The sequence below is a fragment of the Scatophagus argus genome, chromosome 5, assembly GCF_020382885.2.
Source record: "Scatophagus argus isolate fScaArg1 chromosome 5, fScaArg1.pri, whole genome shotgun sequence".
Lineage (NCBI taxonomy): Eukaryota > Metazoa > Chordata > Actinopteri > Scatophagidae > Scatophagus > Scatophagus argus.
This window is the reverse complement of record NC_058497.1, coordinates 24,163,667-24,185,052: the sequence shown is the minus strand read 5'-3', so window position 1 is coordinate 24,185,052 and position 21,386 is coordinate 24,163,667. Positions and strand designations below refer to the sequence as shown.

General features: G+C 44.5%; 1 protein-coding gene across 2 annotated transcripts in view; it reads right to left on the bottom strand.

Moving 5' to 3' along the window:
- Positions 1-206: 206 nt before the first annotated feature.
- nova2 (NOVA alternative splicing regulator 2) overlaps positions 207-21,386 on the bottom strand; it is a 77,165-nt gene continuing 55,985 nt past the window's right edge. For both annotated transcript variants that reach the window (XM_046389899.1, XM_046389898.1), the window contains one exon: positions 207-12,405. In XM_046389899.1, the coding sequence (XP_046245855.1) occupies positions 11,383-12,405 (1,023 nt within the window). In that variant the 3' untranslated portion in view covers positions 207-11,382. The remainder of the gene's footprint in view (positions 12,406-21,386) is intronic.

Genomic DNA, 21,386 nt, shown 5'->3' with positions numbered 1-21,386 from the left:
CATGAAAACACTGTTATAAGACACCGACATTGATTTCTAGCATCGGCATCTCAACGTTGCACTGACGTCACAAATGTACCATCCATTCTAACAGTTTCATTGCAAATCAAAATAGTCACATGCAATGATTGAAAAAAATTACATTACCTCATGTCACATAGAAAGTAAGCGAAAAGTTCCATCATTTAGAAATAAGTACTCTTCAGAGATTTGTCTCTTGTTTTTTTTTTTTTTGTTGTTTGTTTTAAGTCCTAGACATTCTTTCAACAGCGTTGTTGGTCTCATTTGGGTTGTAAACATTAGTTACAGTGCCTAGCTTTGTTCACCTGACTGGCTGTGTGGCATCTCTCAAGAGGATTGGTCAATCAATACTATCAATCAACTGATCGAGAGGAATTGGTCAGTGGTCAATCAACTGTACAAGGAATTTATCGCGGAAGGACATGATCGTCTTTGGGCTCAGTTAGGGGCAACAGGACACCAGTGACAGACTGGAGAACAGACTGAACAGTAGATTAATATAAGACACCCTGAGAATCACAACTACGTCTCTTTCATCTGCCATCCCTTCTTCCTATCCTCTCTCTTCCTCTATCTCTTCTTCTATGGATAGTCAGGTGGGCGTGGCCTCGGTGGTTGAGGAAGATGGTTGGTTGACAGGTTGGTTTGTTGTGGCGGAAGCCGGTTGCCATGCAACTGGCTCCTTGGTGGTTGGCATGGAGACAGGTTAAGGTGGAATCTGACCTGTTAAGGTAGTATGCGGCACGCACAGTAGTATGAACGGTAGAATGTAATTTGCAGCTCTGGGGAAAAACACACGAGTTCAAAATGCTTTCAAGCGATGCTGATAAAAATAAACAATAAACAAGTGTGCATTGTGGACATTAAAGGGTCAGTTCATCCAAATTGCAAAATGTTTTCTCGCTTAACTCTTGTGGAACTATGCAGATGTTTGTTTTGAGATATCCGTCTCTGAGATTTCCACCCCCCTCCCTCCAAAAATGGACGTCTGTTTTTGGTACACAAAGCATTTAAAGGTTTTCTTTAGATCCACTTTCTGCAGACCGAATGGTCCCAATAAACACGGTACTCAGTGGGGTCTGAGGTTCACCCAGACAGACACTGTTTCTGGAAAGCAGAGTCTTTAAATATAAATTTTAAATGCTGTGAGCACCACAAACTAAATTCCATTCATCTCAGTCGTTTCGAGGTGGAGACAAAGATTTTAAGAGACTGACATCTTAAAACCTGGACAACCAAACATTTCTATTTTTGAGTGAACTGGCCCTTTGTAAATCAAATAACTTGAGGTGTACTTGCTTAAAGACCACTTTGTTTCATTTGCAAGCACTTTAATAATCTCCAGGGTGAAAACACCACAACTTAGTGAAAGAAAACCAAGCGCACCTCAAGTTTTGAACACTTGAATGTCCATTCTATGTGGGTGTTTATCCCCAGAGCTGTCAGCATGTAACAGTAGATTGTGACAGTATTATGTTATCGATGGAGAACATCACATGGGGCTGACGTGGTGTGCAGCAAAGGATGGCGCAGGGGAAGGCGGTAGTGGTGGACAGTGATTGGTTGATTTGGTTGGTCAGGTGACTGAAGGGGTTATGGACAGTCGAGTTGAGTCAGATCACATGATGAGGGTTTGCAGCTATAACGTCAGGAGGTTCCATCAGGAGGTATGGAAGCCTGACAGGTTTTAGCTTTTGGTGGACACTGGACAGAACACCCACCCTGAACCCCCCTCCTCACAGAGCCAACGAACACACACACACACACACAAACACACACACACACACACACAAACACAAACATGCAGACAGACGCAGACACACACACACACATATATTTACCATATTTTTGCATAGACACACAAAGAAACACACGAGTCACGTGTACATTCATGACAAACACACACGTCGCTCCCACATCTCACGCAAACCGACATATACACACTCCATGGCTCACGCAAACACACGCTCCTGCCCACCCCCAGACTTGCGATGTGTTACTGTGATGATGCAGAGTGTGGTGGAAGGTGAAGAATAAGACAACGGAAGACAGGTGATGCTAAAATGAACATTTATAATGACTGCTGTTGCTGTCGCAAAATAAGAATCCTTAAAAAAAGACCTCATATATATTAGCACTAGATTGCCCACTTCACTGGTAATCCACAAGTCAAGAAACACAACTCACTAGGTTTTTTTTTTCTCTTTACAAACACAATGCTACAATTACATTAAATATTCAATACTCTTTAAGTCAGTTAATGAATGTTGTTAAAAGCAACCACTAAAATACTAAAAATAAAAACAAAACAATACTAATATTAATTTACCTTTTTCCAGTCGTTCCCTTTTTCTTGTTGCGTTGTTATTTATTAATAGTATAATAATAATAATAATAGTCTGAGAAATAAATAGCTCATGTGGTGTTCTCAGGGCAATGGGGCAGGCAGCATAAATCAAGAGTGGAGCTCATAGCAATGCGATGAAATGGTGGAGTCGAATCTCACGCAGTCACGTTAATACTTTCAACATGTCTCTGATGTACAGGCGAAATATGGAGATATGCCACAGGTTTGGTTCTGCAGGCAGCAGGATGGCGGCGCCTCACCTGCAGAGGTTAATCTTCTCTAACCTATCTCACTATGTTATGTAAACTAGGACTGTATTGCACAAAAGTTAGCAGCTCAGCTTCCTCGTTGTGCAGCCAAGGAGGAGTTTATTTTATTTTGTTAATGTTTTTAAAATTTACTTCTGACCACCTCCCTGGGATTTTTTTTTTTTTTTTCCAACCTGGAGGAGCTGAGTCGAGCCGTTTTCCACGATGATATGTCTCTAACATGACCAAGCGTTTCCAATAACTATGGATTGATGATAAAAGATACTAGCGCCACTACAACTCACTGTTAGGATAACATCAACAAATGTACAAAAAACAAGCCTACGTCGAGAATGGCTCGGACTACTTCTCAAGGTTAGTATTATTATTATTCGATGAGCACAGGTATCTAAAGAGATTGCTAGCCAACATGGAAGCTAAACAGCGAATACAGTAGGTAAATCAACACTAATAAGAACAGCACAGGTTAACACAGTAGAACTAGCATAGCCGATTATACAGGCAGACTAACTACCGGATACAGAGGATGAAAAGTGTAATGATCGTCTACTGCGTCCACTAGTACCTCTTTATGCTGCCGGCCCCTTTCTGCTCAACACTTCTCTCTTTACAGCTCGGCAAAAATCTGACAAAAATATTTACAATGAGAGAGAAAAAAAAAAATGAAATTGTGGAGAAACAGTTGTTTACTGTTTTTTTCTTTTTTTTTGTTTGTCTGCATTTCTTTTTTGTTGTTTTTTTCTTCCTTTCATATGTTTTTTTTTTGTTCTTTTTCGACTTATATCTCAGAGAATTGTCCCCAATGATGAGCAACAAACAAACAAACAAAAAAATCCAATCATATCAGCTAGCATTGCACAGTCTCAGAGAGGTTTTGGGGATGGAATGGAGAGTTATCGTCCAAACAGTTGGATGAACACAGAAGGGGGGTAGGAGGAGGAGGAAGAAGGCCAATAAAGTTCATGAGGGGGTGAAAGTTCAAAAAGTTCAAGAAGACAGAGGATGGCTGCGCAGCTGACGGTGCGTAAACACTCCCCACACCACCGCGTGGGGGCGGTGCGTGTGTCGGCGTGCGTGGTTTGGATGTTAAACGACAACAAAAAAAATCATCATTAGAAAATGGAGTTTTTTGAATCTTTCCCATCGAGAAAAATCAAATGGAGCGAGAGCGAGAGAGGGAGGAGGGGGAGGGAGGGGGGGAGATAGTTAGAAAGAGAGAGAGAGCGAGAGAGAGAGAGAGAGAGGAGGTGAGACGGGGGAGGGGGGAGTAGAAAGAGGGGCAGGTGAGGAGAGTGAAAGGTGCCCCCAACACTATGGCACACAATCAATGAAGTCCCACAGGCTGAAGAGATGACAGAATTAGGAAAGCAGCTGGCATGAGCGGTAGGGCTTTTTTAGGTAGGTTGAGAGGCAGGACAGTAGGTAGGTAGCCAACCTGCAGAGGGGTTAATCCTTGTCGGGTTTAGCTCTGTGGGGGGTGGTGAGGAGGAGGAGGAGGAGGAGGAGGAGGAGGAGGAGGAGTGGTGGTGGTGGGGGGCAAGGTGCTGTTCAGTTGAGGCGTCATGAGCGACATCATGTTATGAGGGCGGAGCATGCTGGCTTCATGGGTGCTTCCAGGATGGATGTCCGACACACAAGAACAACTCAAAGAAACGCTTGGAATGGTAGTTGTTGTTGTTGTTGTTGTTGTTGTTGTCTTTTTTTTGTTTTGTTTTTTTTTTTCCTCTCTGTTCTATTTTGGCACTCGAGAGAAGAGACTCGTGGGAGGCGGAGGAGGAAAGTGTGTGTATGTTTGGGCAAGGAAGAGGAGTGGGCAGTGAAAGTGCAAAAAAGAGGGCATGGAAGAGTGTGTGCGTGTGTGTGTGTGTGTGTGTGTGTGTGTGTGTGTGGGAGGGGTAAACAGGCTACACACAGAAATGGCATTTTGTTAAAACTGGTCTAGGTTAGACAGAGCATACAGTACAAATCAAAACCAGGAAAAAAAACCCAACAGAGAACGAGAAGAAGGAACAGAAAAACAGTGATATGACAAATGCAGTCTACAGTTGCTGGTGCTTCAATGGGGCCCAAGTTGGGGGGAGGAAGGGGGAGGTGGAAAAAAGGGGAAGAGCAGGGTCCCATAATATGTTGCAGAGGGTGTTTGAAGAGGTGGGAGGGTCAGTGGTGGGTGTGGGTGAAAGTGGGTGGGGCTGGGCAAAAAAAAAATCAACAAAAAAATCTGAGGACTATGTCAAAGAGCCACACCCACTGAGAAGCAATGAGGTCACCTGGCGAGCAGGTGAGTGCTAAGTTTGCATTCCTCTACACATCACAGTAAATAAAGAAGGAAACAAACAGCCGGCTATGTCGCAACACAGACACCACGAGCACGGAGCTGGCCTAAAGCAGACAAACTCAGAGAGAGAAGGAGAGAGAGGAGCATGCACATCTAAATACACTGCTGAATAAACACCTACAGTCAGGCTACACGTCTACAGTAGTCTCGCACGCTGACCCCCACCTCGGCTCGGCCTGCCGTGCACAATAACAGCAGGAAGTTTAGTGCAAACATCTCGCCAGGAGCACGAGTACAGATTTTGACTTTCTTTTTTTGTGTTTTTTTTGTTTTTTTTGGGTGGGGAGTTTTGTAGGAGAGCGGGTCATTTCCCATGACAGCATCTGTCAGGGTACAAAAGATGACCGCGCCGAAAATACTGTGGTTTGCGGTTGCATAATATTGAGGGGGAGAGAGAGAGAGAGAGAGAGGAGGACGGACTTTCTGATGCCAATAAAAGCATTTAATTGAGCCGAACTGGGAGAAAAAGAGGAAAAGAGAGAGAGAGAGAGAGAGAGAGATATCTGGATTCAAAACATGACCGCTTTGAAAACACACTGATAATGTTCAGTGTTGCTTCTCTCCCCGAGATCAGAGCCTTGGATTGCATTTTAAGGGAGTGAAAACACAATCTGTCCCAAATTCTGCAGTGAGGCTGCTGAGGGAGTCCAGCGGACAGACGTGTGTGTGTGTGTGTGTGTGTGTGTTTTGGATTACAGGTGAGTGAGGTGAGTTTTCACCTCTCTTTCTCACACACTCTCTCTTTACAAATCTCTTCCAAACACACTTGCAGGGCCTGGAGATGCTCCATGTCATATTTGAGGGCAATAAGGTGCATATCAATGACAAGACAAGCCAGAGCTCAGAGCGTGGGGGCGTATAAAAGGACAGACAACAGAGTTATACTGAGAGCTCGACACGCTGCGTCGAGGGTTAGTAATGTTAGAGTACAAAAACACACGAAAACACACATAAGCCTCTACTGCACGTCAATGGTCAGAGGAGTGATATGCAAACTTATGCAGAGGTGAGTACATTCATGGACAATCTCAGTCTTTATTCGAAATTAAATCACGATCTGTTGTTGTTGTTGTTCTTCTTCTAAAGTTAGGCAGCAACTGAGAAATTTTTAGTACAAGCTCGCTCAGCAAGTAGCAAAATAGTCTTAGGTTTGTTCGAGAGTTTTATCCCTTTGAGGAGGTTTAGACAACTTAATGCCAAAATACTCATCCTGCTGTGACGTCAAAATCAAACGTTTTGTTCACCTTTGGCCGGTGGACCAGGACTCAACACGGCCGCTTGAAAAAACACACTGGAAAACAACGCGTGTAAAACAATATCAAAATGCTCTACCCTTATCGGCATGCAAAGATTTGTCTCTGAAAAATTAATGACACACACTGCCTATTTTTATTTTTTTTTGCCACTTCTTTTTTGTTTCTTTAATTTTTTTTCCTTTTTTTGTGTCCACGCTTCACTTTGATATCATGCAATATAGACGTGCAAAAAAGATAACATCTATTTCCACAAAATACATTTTCATTGTAACTATAAAAGGCTGTATTTAAGAATGCTATCAAGTCACATTTTTTAGCATAATTATGCTAACCTATCGTTATAGTGATTTGTCTAGCCCCAGAGTCGTAGTGCTGTTGCATTCTGGGACGGGTGGCTCCCAGAGGACTGGCTAACACTTGGCTAACATGGCGGTTCCTCCTGTTGTGGCAGGAACAGAGACGGCGTCAACAAACTGCTATACTGAGGCGCTTTCACCTTTTAGTCTACCTATAGTTCCTATAAACCGTCACGTTGGACTACTCCTGTCCTAAGTTATAAATATGGTTCATTTGGCACTTTTCACATTTTCTTAATATAAAAGTATGTCTCCTCTTATCTAATGTGGTTTTAAATCAACACATTTACAGTTTCACTCTGCAAAGACCTATTTTGGCACAGGTTTAACTTGTTCAGGTTAGAATTACACTATTATTAACTTATCATGAGCTTATAACAGAGCGCGTATTACACTGCCACTTGAGACTAGCCTCTCCAGCTAAAGGACAGATTTCGATATGTTTTAACCTTGTATTTTTTAGAACATCAGTTATTATTAAATAGCAGCATTTTCCACAAGTTAAAAAAAATGTACTCGTGTTAAACCTAGTCAACGTCTACGGGTAAATCCAAGAGCTCCTACGGCAGACAGAGGATAAAGGACAGGACAAGACGACATGCCACTACATGTATTGCTTCCAGTACTCGTCACATTTTATCTCGATCCCCTAACATTGAGATAACTAAGGAGATTGGCCGCCATGTAAAAGACAAACCAAAAAATTAAAAGAAAAAGAGCTAAGGTTTACTCATGAGATGAAAAAGAAATCCGTCCCGTATTAATCAACTCAGATGGCACCTACAACAGGAACTCCAGTGCGGTTTTTCCACTGTGAACACACTGTGCTGCATCCAAAGGAAGGCAGCAACGTTTCCAGGAAAACTGGACAGCATGCTAAACCTGCTCGGGCCATTGGATGAAAAACTAGCAGATCTATGGCTATGAATAAGAACTGACCTTAAATCCTTCATTCATCTCCAAACATTCTGTTAATTCAATATTTGTTCAGTGTATAAAATGTCAGAAATTTGTGAAAAATGTCTGTCACAAGTTCCCACAGTGGTCTACAAGTCGCCTGTTTTGTCTGGCCGACAGTCTGAAACTCAAACATATTCGGTTTTGTATCAAACAAGACAGATAAAAGCAGCAAACCTGACAGATGGAATGTTGTAATCAGCAAATGTTTGCCATGTTTTACTTGATGAAACGAAGCAGTAGTCTACTGTCCTGACATAAAAAACACTAAATAAAATGTAAAGTTGCTTGCTGCCTGCTCACAGCACAGTACAGTTCGACAGTGGAACAAAAGCACACTAGATCTTCCTGTCGTGAGGTTTTTTTTGCCACAAAATATCAACACCAATCCAGTCAAACCCCAGTAATGACAAAATATTCCCTCACGATATGTCTGTGTTTTATGTTTGTGCAGCAAGGTATTCCAAATTAATATTTCTCTTCAGTGTATACAATAAAGCACACTGATCCAAAATACAGATAAGAGTGTTTGTGCACTGTGCCCTGCCAGCCTCAACTATGACTTCCTCTGCAGGTGTGGTCATTTTCTGATGGTGGTGCATCAGGGCGTCTCCGAGCCTCAGCTGCCCGAGGAGGCAAAGAGAAGAGAGACTCAATCTGCGGTGTTTGTCAGGGCAAGCAGCAGACATGCATTGATCGTAACACCAGACATAGTCACCCATGGAGCGATGTGGTAGGAGGAGAGGAAGTGTCAGAATGGGAGTGCACTGGAGGACTGAGGACGGGTGGGAGGGAGGGTGAGGAGAGAGTGGATGGTGTTAGATGGGAGTAAAGAAGCCTCCTTACCAAGCTGTGGAGATAAACCCTCACTGGCGCTCCAACAGAGAGTGACACATTCGATAGCACAGTGGAGGATTTTGGGTCGGATTGGTTTAAAAAGATTTTTTTTTTCTATCTTAGAGGAGTTCCCTCCCCTCACCAGGCTGTGCAGGTCAATAAATCAAATGCAACCCCCTCCTCATGTTTGGCATTTTACATTCCGTCACACTTCGACTCCTGTTGGACTTAGCGATTTGCCCGTTGGACGTACAGTGTTTTATCAATTTCAACTGCATAAAAAAGACACAGCCGCGATAGAAAAGTGAATTTAGAATTTGTTCCAGTCTCTTTAATCTGCTTCTGGACACCTAACACTCCCCCAGCATCCCACCCTCTAATTACAGAGTTCCAGGACAACAGGTAAGTGGAATCTAATTGATCTCAGCTCTTGACCTCAATTGATTGATCCTCTTCATCGACCTAGTCTCTTTCTCCTCCTTCATTATTCAGATATGACGTGCATTTCTGGTGAAGTTCTTCATATGCATTCTACATATATTTCATATATGCGTTTGTTTTTCCCTGCCATACAAAAAGCCGTCCGATCACGATGCCGTCTACAGCACACATCCCTGACCTCACAGGCCGAGAGAACCGCTCCCTCGCTTCACAGTGCATTAAGACAAAAATTCAGTGTACTCCGATTGTAAAAAAAAAACAAAAATAATAACACGACACAAACAAAAAAATCAACAACAAAAGAAACAACAGCATCTTCAGCAGCCTACAGTGGGTCTACAGTGGGCAGTAAACCTGTTGCCATGGAAGAGCTGCAGTCCGCCAGAGGCAGAAACGAGCTCGGCTCCGTGGACGCATGTTGAAAATCTCCCACGTCTGCCCTTTACCTTATCGGCAGTCGGACGGTTGCTTGATAAGGGCAAAGATCAATGAGGACATTTATCTCCTTTACTGATATGAACACTGCTTTGAAATTTCAAATCTGCTAGCGAGACTTGCAGACTTAGCAGTGGACCCCAGATGAACAATGTTCCCTCGTCATGTTTCAGTGTCGACGTTTGCATTTCTCAGTAGTACGTAGTAAGTGCTCTTCGCTTGATCTCATCTGTGGTTTGGGTTCGCGTAAAGGTCTGGAAGACCACAGGCTGAGCAGCAGCAGTTCATCTGAGAACTCACTTCAACTCAATTATTCATTTTGGTTACAATTTTACATTAAGTGTAACAGGGCGTTTTACTACAGATATAGAACAGCAGGGATATTCTGGAGCATGAGCTACGACAGCCAAGCATGAGAACCAGGCGTTTCAGGTTAATACAGCTGCTAAGATGCTGCACTGCAGCCTGTGGCGTTAGTGGTTTACAGATATTTTCTTGCTAATCTAGAGGTCTCACTGCACTCTGCGTCATAGATATGGTAAAATCCCTTTTCTAGCACCAAATATGGCATCATAGTGTTTTGTTTTCAGCGTGTGTGTGTGCGTGTGTGTGTGCGGGTTCCCTGTTCTGCTCTGTGACTGGATATATAAGGTGATCCTTCACTGTAATGATCTCAATGCCTGGGGTGGCTTTCTCACTGGACTTTAAATAAGACATATATTACACTATGTGACATAACTATTCATTTTCAATCCACTTAAATTAAAACAAAAGATTCAAATCAAAATAGTCTCAATTACATTCATGTCAACCTGAATTCACAGATAAGAAAAAAGAAGAAACAACTGAGCTTTTTATGGGTGAACTCATTAATAAATAATGACGATGGTGATGATTCCTATCTTAATATTCATGACAATATCATTAACAGAGTTATCACAGCAGACTGCAAAAAATGCCGTAGATCCTGTGTGTTTGCCGCAGCTTGCACAGTATCACTCTCGTCGATTCTAGGTGTCGCACTACGTGAGGTCATCAGCGTGCGCCTCGGCATTCTATCTCAAAACGCTAGAGCTGCATATGTGGGGGGGGGGTCTACGTGCCGTAACACCCCTGCGGTGCCGCACTGCTTGTGGGATACATCACAGGGTATACGGGGGGGAGGAGGTGAGGAGGGTGGGGGAAGGGGGTATGGTGTGCAAATGAGGAAACGCCCAGCCGGTTCTCTCCCCCCCGACACCCCTCCCCCAATTTCACCTCAACCTTCCTTCATCTCCCTGGAAGAGAGGGAGGAAGGGGGAGGTGAGACCATAGGCCAGGGGAGAGAATAAAAGGTGTTGGGGGGGGGGGGTCGAGGACGTTTCTTCTGTCACACACCAGGCTGAAGATTGCAGTCTTGCTCATTATAAAACCCTTATAAAAGAGGGCAGGGGCGGGGGCGAGGCTGGGGGCAAATAGTGAGAGGGGCTAAGGGAGGAGGTGGGGCAAGGGGCTGAGGGGCAAATCAAAACTAGAAGGAAAAAACCTTACAGGACGGTGTGGGCTAAAGGGGGAGGGAAGGATAGGGGTTGTTTCCATATGGGTTTTTTGGGGGCGGGGGTGGAGGGTTGTACCCTGTAAACGCAAACCCCCCAGCCCCACCATGCCCATGCCCTCCCCTCCCCCCCTCCCCGCCATCCCACCCACTTCCTGTAGGCTCTCAGGCAGTCGGCCTGTCTACATGGCATTCAGCTTTGTTCACACAGTACACAAACGAACAAACAGACAGCTTAATTTACTAAACAAAACAAAACAATAAAACAAAACAATAAAAAATCCCAAAAGACGTTAAGTAATAAAACCTTATTTACATGTTACACATTTTTTTCTTGGTTTTTCAGCGTGATAACTCGCTCCTCTCCCTCCTCGTCTTCTCAGCACATTTTTGCTCCGCGTCAAAAATTTTTTTTTTAATAGAGAATACTGAAAAAAAAGAAAAACGCAGAAGAAAACGGCGCGGACGATTCCTTCTGACATTCGTGCTCTCCTCTCCTTTTTCCATTCTCACTCTCACTTTTATATACTCCTCCCCCAAGCCCCCACTCTTTTTTTTCCTCTTTTCCTCCTCGTTTTTCATTGGCTGTCAGGTTTAGCCCACCTTCTGTGGGTTGGTGGCACGTACCCCCTGCTCATAAGTGATTCGCTGGCTGATCAGGTACTGTGCGGCTTGTGTGGCGGCCTGGGAACCTGTGATGGTCACCTTCCTGTTCCGAGTTCCAGGGATGAACTCGCCTTTCTTGGAGATCTGGATCCTGGCGCCGGTCAGCTCCTGGTACTCCACTAGCGTCTTCCCTCCTTTCCCCAAGATGGCTCCCACCAGGTTTTCTGGCACGGCGATCTCAACCACTTCCTTCGCTCCTTCTGCTAGTTTCTCTGTGGCCAGTAGAGATGATGCCACCAGTGGCGATGCGGCGCTTAAGTAGCCATTGGTGGCCCCTGTAGCGGCAGCCAGAGATCCCAGGGAGAAGCCTCCGAGACCAGCTGCTGGGTGAGCTGCACTGGTGGATGCATCGCTGGCATATGATGCTAACAAATTAGCAGCGGCGGCTGCTGCTGGGTTAGCATTAGCTGCTACAGCGGCTAACACCCCTGAGGCTGCAGCGGGATTCAGCCCCAGGCCCAGGGAGTTGGTGTTGTAGCCGTAGCTGGCCAGAGTGTTGAGGGCCGAGGTGATGGCCAGCAGGTCGTTGCCTGAGAGGCTGGACATGGTGGTTGGGAAGGCCCCGACCCCAGCGAGGCTGGCCTGACCCAGCAGAGAGGAAGCTGTGGCTGCTGCAGCGGCTGCCGCGGCCGGCATGACCTCGGTGGAGTTGGCGTATGGGGAGCCAGTGGGGTTGGAGTTGGCGACGGGCCCTGTGATGTTGGAGTAGGAGATGTTGAGACAGGAAGAGCTCTGAGGGTCTTCCTGGATCTTCTGGACAATGATCTCCACGGCTTTGCGGTTCTGCTCTGGCTCTCCGCTTATGGTGACGACACGTTCCTGCAAGTTGATGCCCTCGGGTTTTTGGGACAGTTGGACCCACGCCCCTGACTGCTCCATCACCGCCTTGACTGTAGCTCCGCCTTTACCGATGATCAGCCCCGCCGTGCTGTTGGGGACGATCAGCTTGGCCTGGTGGGAGGGGCAGCAGGGTTGGAGAACAAAAGAAAAAAAAAAGAAAAAAAATTATAGGTTATTTCTCTGTGACAAATGTTTTATCACAGTCATAAAAAACCATATACTCCCGTATCTGTGTTGATAAAATACAAGCGAGCATCCTTGCATGACATGAAATCACCTGAACAGACATATAAAATACAAAAAAAGACGTGTTCCTGTGCTGACTGGACAATTAAATCAACTAAAGCCATGAAGGGAAGATTTGGAAGACAGAGCAGAGGCAGGATGAAGTGAGTCTTTCTACAAACACATTTAAGTCAGTGTTACAGACAGCTGTGCCTCATGTGTTCTACACTCTACACGTTCAATAAAGAGACAAAAAAAAAACCCTCCTTTTGTCCTGCATAACACTGCAAAATGGTGCACACATTGTTCGGCTCAAGAGTGGACCTTCAAGGCAAGGCCAGCGCTGAACAGGACTTTGTCAGGTGTCCTCGCAGAGGAAGGGAGACAGAAAGATGATAAAGAAACGATGTGGAGATAGAAGACGTTGAACCATGTTTGAATACGGAAAGTTCCTGATGTACAGCGCGCGTATGTGTGTGTGTGTGTGTGTGTGTGTGTGTGTAATGACGTCCTGAAGGAGGAAGAGCTGAGACAGACATACAACATTACGGATGGTGCAATGACAGCGTTTCCACCACCTGCAATAAAGACTTTCTCCTTTCTCCTTTCTTTGGTACCTAAGAGGAGGAAGAGATAAAGCTACTGAGAGAACAAGGAGAGAAGAGGTAAAGATAGGTAAATAGAGTGGGAGGGAAGGATGGATGAGAGAGAGAGAGACAGAGAGAGAGAGGGGGAGGAATTATAAAGAGGCTACTTGTGTGAAAAAAAAATTACATTGACTCCCAGGGGTCAGTGTTGCCATGGAAACACAGCACCAGCATTCAAAGGGTAGTGAAAGGGAGTGAGGCGATGACACACACACACACACAGTTTGCGTGTCCAAACACAGCCCAGTACATTTCATTTCACTTTGTTCTCCATATGTAACACCGTATGTAACGCTGCTGTGCGGGTCAATGAATGAACATGTTTGTAGTTTGTAGAAAACTGATCAATGGGCCACTTGCTTGACTGTGGGAGACCATTAACCTCAACCCTCCCAGCTGCAGTTTGGGTCTAGCAAATGATGTTTTTCATTGATTAATCAGTCGATTATTTTTTACCATTAATCAGCTGACGGTTCAGTCTAAAAAACGGTTATGGTGATGCAGCTGTTCAGCAAGGGCTCTCTCACTGAATTACATTTAAAATGCTTTTAAAGAGAGAGTGAACTTTTAATTGTGAACGTATTTCTGCAGACTGCCTTGCCGCACTTTTCTCTTCATTTTCCCAATTTCAGATGATAGATTTGACATAATTTTGCAAGCACTGAAGCAAACAGTGACCTGTTCAGTTTGGGTTAATTGCCGTGAAGATGACAAAGCAATCAATAATCAGCAGAAATCTTTAATTTCGTGTTAGAGAAGACTGCAGTTTTGCACTTTGATGTTGAACCCTGATGTCTGTGCTGCCATATTCCCACAGACCACATGCAAACGCACACCTGAGGTCTGAATGAACCCGTGTGTGACCGCTTCGCTGTTGCTCTGTTGACGCAGAAGCAGAGTGACGCATCATACTGCTGCAGCAATGAGAAGCAGAGCATATGAAGGTGTGAGACTGTCGTCATTCGACAACAAAAACTTTTTCTGCAACAAAATCCGCCATTTTGCACTTCAGTGCAAACACAATGATAGCAAATGTTTTTGTGATGCCGCTTTTCCACCAAGAAGGACACCTGCAGGAGATGTTATCGACTGCTGCAGCACATTAGCCACCTAGCAAATACACGTGGGCGTGTGTACGAGTGCCGCGCTTTCTCCTCCTCGCATTGATCCCACTCTCTGCAGAGCGGCTCCTGACAAAGCTGCTATCTGCCATCTTTCTGAACGACCAACATTCATACTGAGAGCACAGAGAGAGCGTGTGGGCTGAAGAAACAGGAGGAGGGAGGGCTGAGCAGGTAAAAAGACTTGGCCTTGATCAAGAAAAGACGACGATGAAGCGAGAGTCAGAGTCAGATACTAGCCTAGTCTAGTCTCGACGAGCGTGAACTGATGAAGCCGCTCGGATGAGAGGCGAAACGTCTTCAAAGGCGTATAACCAAGTCCAATTACATCAGACAGCTACGACCTGGATAAATGAGAATATCCACAGGGATGAAGCGAAAGACTCACAGGGAAAGAGGGAGGGGTCGACCAATTCAGCAAACCGAGAGACGAGAGGAGGAGGTGCACTATTAAAGACAGAGGACGGGAAGAGAAGGACAAACAAAAATAAAATCCAGACAGAAAGGGATCAGCCCAACTTACAATAGAAAAATGCAAAAGCCAGTCCAATTACCTCCCCTGCCTCACCCTCTCCTTTATCCCTCCCGCCCTCCCTCTCTGCGTTTGCCGCAGTTTTAAGCCAAACAACGTCTGCGTGGCGGCAGCCTCGATGCGGCTGTTTGTTGCCACGCCACATTCCACGGCTCCATCTCTGCTCCCACAGCTTTCGGGCGGAAGATGAATTTACATAGAAATAGAAAATTAATAAGAGGCATTCAGGAGGCAGCTGATAATACCAGCGACTTCAAACCTGCACACAGCGACAAATATTCACTTCTCACAGCTCGAGTTAAATATTAGAGGATTATCCTTCCCCTGTGAGTGTTTGTTTGTGAGGTGTCTCTTTGTGGGACCAACAGGTGTGATTTTTTTTTTCTCTTGCTCATTCATCTTTTCCCTCTGAACGAGTGTAAGTTTGTAGTCCGTTTCTATTGATTAGTGTTGACACTGTGTGGCATGAACACAGCGAGGCTCCTTCAACACGTCTGTTTACGTCCTGCTGCTATCAGAGGCTCTGCTACAATCTGCTGTGCTGTTGAAGATTAATGAGGAGAGCAAAGTGCTAACAAAGTGAGAACACCGCTGGGGCAGAGCGACTGTTTTCTGCTCTGCTTCGAGCTCTGAGGATCCAGTCAAGCCACCTTCTGGACTGGAAAGCACTTGAAATAATTAGGAGAATCGTTTCTCTGAAATGTATTCATGAAATCATGTAGCAAATGTAGCAATGTACACAAAATCACTTGGAAAACTTCCAGTGCTACATGACCGCTAAAAAGCGTAAACCAAATCCTTCAATAACTGATGTAATTCATTCATTATCATCGCTGCACACTGGTCATGGGTCCACATCTGGTGGTGTAAACACTGGTGGAGAGGATGAATATTCGAACATTGATAAAGGCGTGTTTACAGTCATTTATTTAGTTCTACACTACTGAGATCCATACAGCAGAACTGTGTGTACGCAGGGCTTAACACATCTGTCAGAAAGGATGAATGGACATTTTTGCTTTTACCGCTGGCCTCTGGACTTCCACCCAAAAACTATTAATCCATTGCTTAACCCCTGGCCTACCTTTCCACCAGACCAGATGAAAAATTTGCACATTTTTGAGACACATAGCTAACTAACTAAGATACTGTAACACTGGAGCAACCACGAGAGCTTGTTGAATGATTGCGGATGTTTAATGTTTAATGCAGCTTTCGTTCTGACATTTTTTCCTTTTCCTAACATCCAAACAGTTTGCTAAAAGTATGTGAACTGATGATCCCTTTGTTGAATCTGAGTTTGTGTAAAAGCCTCTTCTTGATCCTGTGCTCACACTTTGTGCTGTCAAAGGTTTGCCGACCGCCATCGTCACTCGGCTGTTCGTCACTGCTCAAAATTTCATTCAGGGTTCAAATTCTGCATTTGAGAAAAGATATTCCAGCACATTTTTGTTTGAGCGGCAACATTTTCCGGAAGGTTGTTTTTCTGTAAGGAGATGAGCGGGTGGCGGCGGCGGCGGCGGCGGGGGGTGAAAATGGAGACGAGGGATAAAAGAAATAAGTGACAGGCAGCGAGTGAGCGAGAGAGGGAGGGAGGGAGCCAAAAAGATTTTACCCATGAACCCTTTCATCCTCTGCACTGTGCACTGAAATATTCTCCCTCCCTCACACACACACACACACACACACGTACAGTGTTGGTGTACAAGTGGGAGGATAAACAGTAGCATACAGTGATGTCTGATCCCCCCTCCCCGGCCCTAATGATCACATCCACCATCTTTATATCCCACTGATTCTCTGCTAATGAGGTTCTCCGTTCGCCTCCACCCCTCCTCCGCCTGCTCGGCTTTCTTTCCTCACATTTCTCTTCTCTTTCCGTATCATTGTTTTTTCTCTCCTTCCATCGAAAGAGGTTTTGATCTGTCGTTCCATATATAACCTTCAGAGCTGCTGCAATCTTCCAGTACATTCAAACCATTCATTTCTTCTTTCTCTTTAGCTTTCTATTCTCTGTGTTCAATAGACCAAAAGTCTTCGTACAAGGTCAGACACACACACACACACACACACACACACACACACACACACACACACACACACTCACACACGCACACACACACACACACAATCCGTTCCCACTCCGAAGGGCGTTTTAATGTGAAATCATCATCTTTGTCCTGGTTTTATTTAGCTGACGCTGTTGGTTCGACTCGCTCTAATGGCCGACTCAGCCAGACAGCGTCCTACCTACCCACAATCCTCTGCTCCCAGCACCTTTCTGCATAGCCGCCACAGAGGAGAAGATTATGTGACAGTTGGCAGCGTGCAGGCAGCCGCTCCTACAGTGACGCCTCTTTCATGTTTTTCTTTTCCTCCCAGCTGCTCTGCTTTAAGGCTTTTTTTGGTGAAGTTTTCAGTTATTTTTTTCTACATTTTCTCATCTCTGGTGTCTCCCTTTTTGCTGTAGTTTTCTTCTCCTTGGAGAGCTTTACATCAGTTGGGAGAAACTTTTCCAGGAGGAGAGGAGGCTTTGGCGTCCATCCAGCTGCTGACTGGAACATCCTGTTGCTGCAGCTGCTGGGCTGAGGTCAGAGTTCAAAGCCAATCTCCTGCTCATGAATACACTCGGGCAAACACCGTGAAGGAGCGCGGATGGGAAGTGTTGACTTCAGCAGGGGTGCCAGCTTAGCAGATAAGCCCAAATCAATGTCAACGGCAGAGTGGGGTGATTGGATTCGGGAGCAATTTGGAACAAGTTCATGGTTTGACTGCTGGGCGGCTGGGGGCTGGAGGAGGTGTTTATCAATGCCAAAAATGCTAATAATTTACCTTTCAACCAGCAGTTTGACTGTTTTCACAACACGAAAAGTCAAAAGGCACTGAGTGATTTCTCTCTGAAACAACAGCCGTATGTGGCCAAAACAGAGACTGTGAATTTTGGCTTTAAAAAAATCTGGCACTAAAAGCCAAACATGAAATGAAACAGGGAACATTGGCGTGAAATTTTCGCATTTGAAAAAGTTGTGTCGGCACTGAAACAAGACACTGATTCAAGTGATCACTGAAAACGATTTCCTTTGCAACTTTTTCATGTTTTGTTTTAAAAACCAGCTTTTATGTGTTGATACAGCTGATTGGCTGTTCCAGCCCCACACAGCTGGACCATCGCTGGACAAAAACCCCCACGCCGGCTCACAGACGTGACTCTGCTCATCGTGACCTTACGAGCTTCACCTGGCATTTTCCTTTTGTTCTGGGGAGTTGGGAGTCGATCTCCAGTACTCAACTTTAAACCAGAGGGCAAATTCAAGTCCATTTCAAATTTAAAATATAGCACAGCTGTTTGTCATCATCAGCGAGTTCAGTTGCAACTGTTCCTTCTCCATTCTGTGAGCTTGCTGCTCTTCAACTCAACTTCAACTTCAACTCCTCACAGCACCTGGCAAACAGGTGACCCTCATGCTGCCCCTCTTGTCCAATCAAAATCTCACTTAGATAAATTAACACATCAGATTGTTTTTCCATTTTAATGCCACAATATTAATGTTTTATTCAGCGGCGTCTAAACAGCTGCTTTTGGCTGGTCCTGCTGCCTGGCTCAGCTACACAAAATAACCTTTTTCAACCCAGTGGCAGAAAATTACAACCCGATAATTAAGGTACAGAAAAAACAACATAATTGAACCTTTAGAAACAAAACTAACGAGCAAAGAAAATTTTTTGCTGCAAGTTTTTGGGATGGGCGGTCAGGGAAGAGCCACCGCTCAGGCAGAGCGGGCAGAAGTGAAGGAAAATATCAGAAGATTAAAAAGGCAACTGAGGAGATCGACACAGTTTGCTGCAAAAGAAAGTTGCCCCATCGTCCTCAGAGCCTTTAAGCAGACAGGCAGCGAGGCCGAGGGGGACAAATGTTTGCTTTGCTTCATCAACCAAAGCATGTAAGTCATTTTGTGTATTTGTAAATGTGTATGTACTCTGTGTGTATGTGTGTGTGCTGCATAGACAAGTAGTTGTGATAAGGATCAGGGTGCTGAGGTCACTGAAGCATGGAAATCTGAGAGAGCAACGTCTCATTTAACAATCAAGGAAACAAGTAAACTGTTAGCAACCACGACAACACACATTTTAAGAAAAATAAAATATGAGCAGAAAAAGCAAAATTCAGTAAAAGCAAGAAAACCTTCAGCTGAGTTTTAAAAATGGTCATCCCAATGAGCAACAGAAACTATGGATTCATTTAAAACCCATTAAAATTGGTTATTATATGTTATGTATATGTTCTAGCATGGCCACGTGTGTGAAAACGTCTGATAACTTTTGTCTAAGCAACTCAACCTTGATTTATTCCCACATGTGTGACCTGTTCCATGTGTAATAAGTTAGAAGAGGTCTCTTCTTTTCCCCTCTAGCTTTCCGTAGTTTCCTTCCATTCTTCTTTTGTCCCTCACTATGTCAGAGCTGTCATGGCTATAATGACGAGCTGTCTTCTCAGCCAAACATCCAGGTCACGAGGCTGTCTGTCAGTGTTGTGTCTCACACACACACACACACACACACACTGTGAGTGGAGGACTGAGGACAACTGTTGAGGCTGCAGGAGTTTGAACTTTGAAGTCTTAAGCAGGCGACTTAATCTGCCTCCCTCTGATCCACAGGCTTAGTCGCCTTTCTTTGTCACCTTCTGTCTCACTCTCTCATGCATGCTGTCTCTCTCGTTCATCACCCTGTCTATCTACCCCGTCATCCCTCCTTTTTCTCACCATCTTTCTCCACTCATCCAGGAGCACAGAAACCCCCCCTGCAGGTTAAAAATAACTGACAGAATAGCCGGGGTACAATCTCTGACAGCAATCGCATATACAGACACACACACACACACACACACACACACACACACTCTTGTACATATTGTACTTAAACCGCATGCTCAGACATGATTCACGGGACGTCCATGGGAAGGATTCAGTGTGGCTTTCATCCAGTGATGTTGCAGTTCAAGTGATCTGCTGAACAGATTTTCCCTCCCGAGAACATCAAACTTTTCATCGTGTACTTGTAGGTGCTCAAACACACACACACACACACACACACGGAGTTACATAATTTCAATGTGATGTTCTTATTTGGTTAAAGTCCAAATGCAGCCAAAGAAGCAAGTCAATTTCAAAACAGAAAGCGCACACATTTGTGATTCACTAACTGCTTGAATCATTAAAAATGTAAATAAAAAATGAATGCACGAGTATTCGGCTGACACTTCCTGCTTCAGACCGTGAATCTGATAAACTGATGAACACTGTGCGTGTTTCCTTGAAGCAGCACGGCCCTCTGCTGCCTCCGTCGTTAAGTGCACGCTGTGCAGCCAAGACTCGTTCAAAGAGTTTACGGCGTCTCCAAAGTTTCCTGAGGTATCCAACATGTGCAGCTGAATGTTGTGGATGAGTGCAGACTTATATTTCCATTTGATGCTGAGTGCGAAGTCATGTATTCAGCAGAATATCCTCAGACGTGTGCTGAGCAGCAGGATTAATCCTGGTTGTCATCCTGCTTCTTCCTTCTCTCTGCTGCTGTAATCCTTCATACTGACTCTCACTTCATCTCTACTCTGAAAACTTGTAGGCTTGTGTTAATTTTTTTTTCCCAACATTTGTAGAAGCAGATCTATTTCTTTTTTTTTTGAGGAGGTTAATGATCTCTGACCGTGGCCTTAGTAACATCTATATACAGCTGTTTTAAAACAAATTAAAAAAATAAAATAAATAAAAACAGTGGGAAACTAATCTACGCACATCTAACTCCCAACCGTCTTATGCTGGATGTAAATCACAAATGAGAACACACTCAGCTTGCAGTCGCCTGTGCTAATGGACTGATGGCTGTGATAATGTTTATCAAATCCACATTATAAGATCATACCTGACTGTGTTTTTTTCTTCAGTCCTCCATATAGTAAAACACTTTCATTGTGCACACTAAGTAACATGTCAGGGAGTTTGTTTGCTTCTTCCACTGAGTGTCAAAATAAAAGGATGAACAGATTAAGCTGCAGAGCACACGTTGCTGCAGGTACTTAAAGATAATGTAAAAAAAAAAATATTAAATGTCTCTTTAAAAGGCTCGAAATTCCTGCCTTCCGTCCCCTTTCCCTTCTTTTGTGTCTATTGTGTCTCTGTGCTGGGCAGAAATCTTTGAAAGTTTTTCTAATTTCTTTTTCCTCACTTTTGTGCCTCATGAGAAAAAGAAAAACAAGCGTCAGGAAGTGAGAAAGACAAGCCGTCACATCTGAATGTGATTTCTCTGTGTGTTCATGTGCGTAAAGACTGTGGAGATAATACGACAATGCAGACACTCAATCATCACTGTTTGGAGACACACACACACACACACACACACACACACACACAGAGTGAGCCTGTTTTTCTGCTGAGTCGGCAGAGAGGCAGAAGCTGCAAATCACAGGACTGACAGGGAAAGAAGATAAAATGTTATGTAAGAAGGTAAGAAAGGAGTGTAAAACCCTGATCACAAGTCAGCAGACAGACGCACTGTAAATGTGGGTGTCTG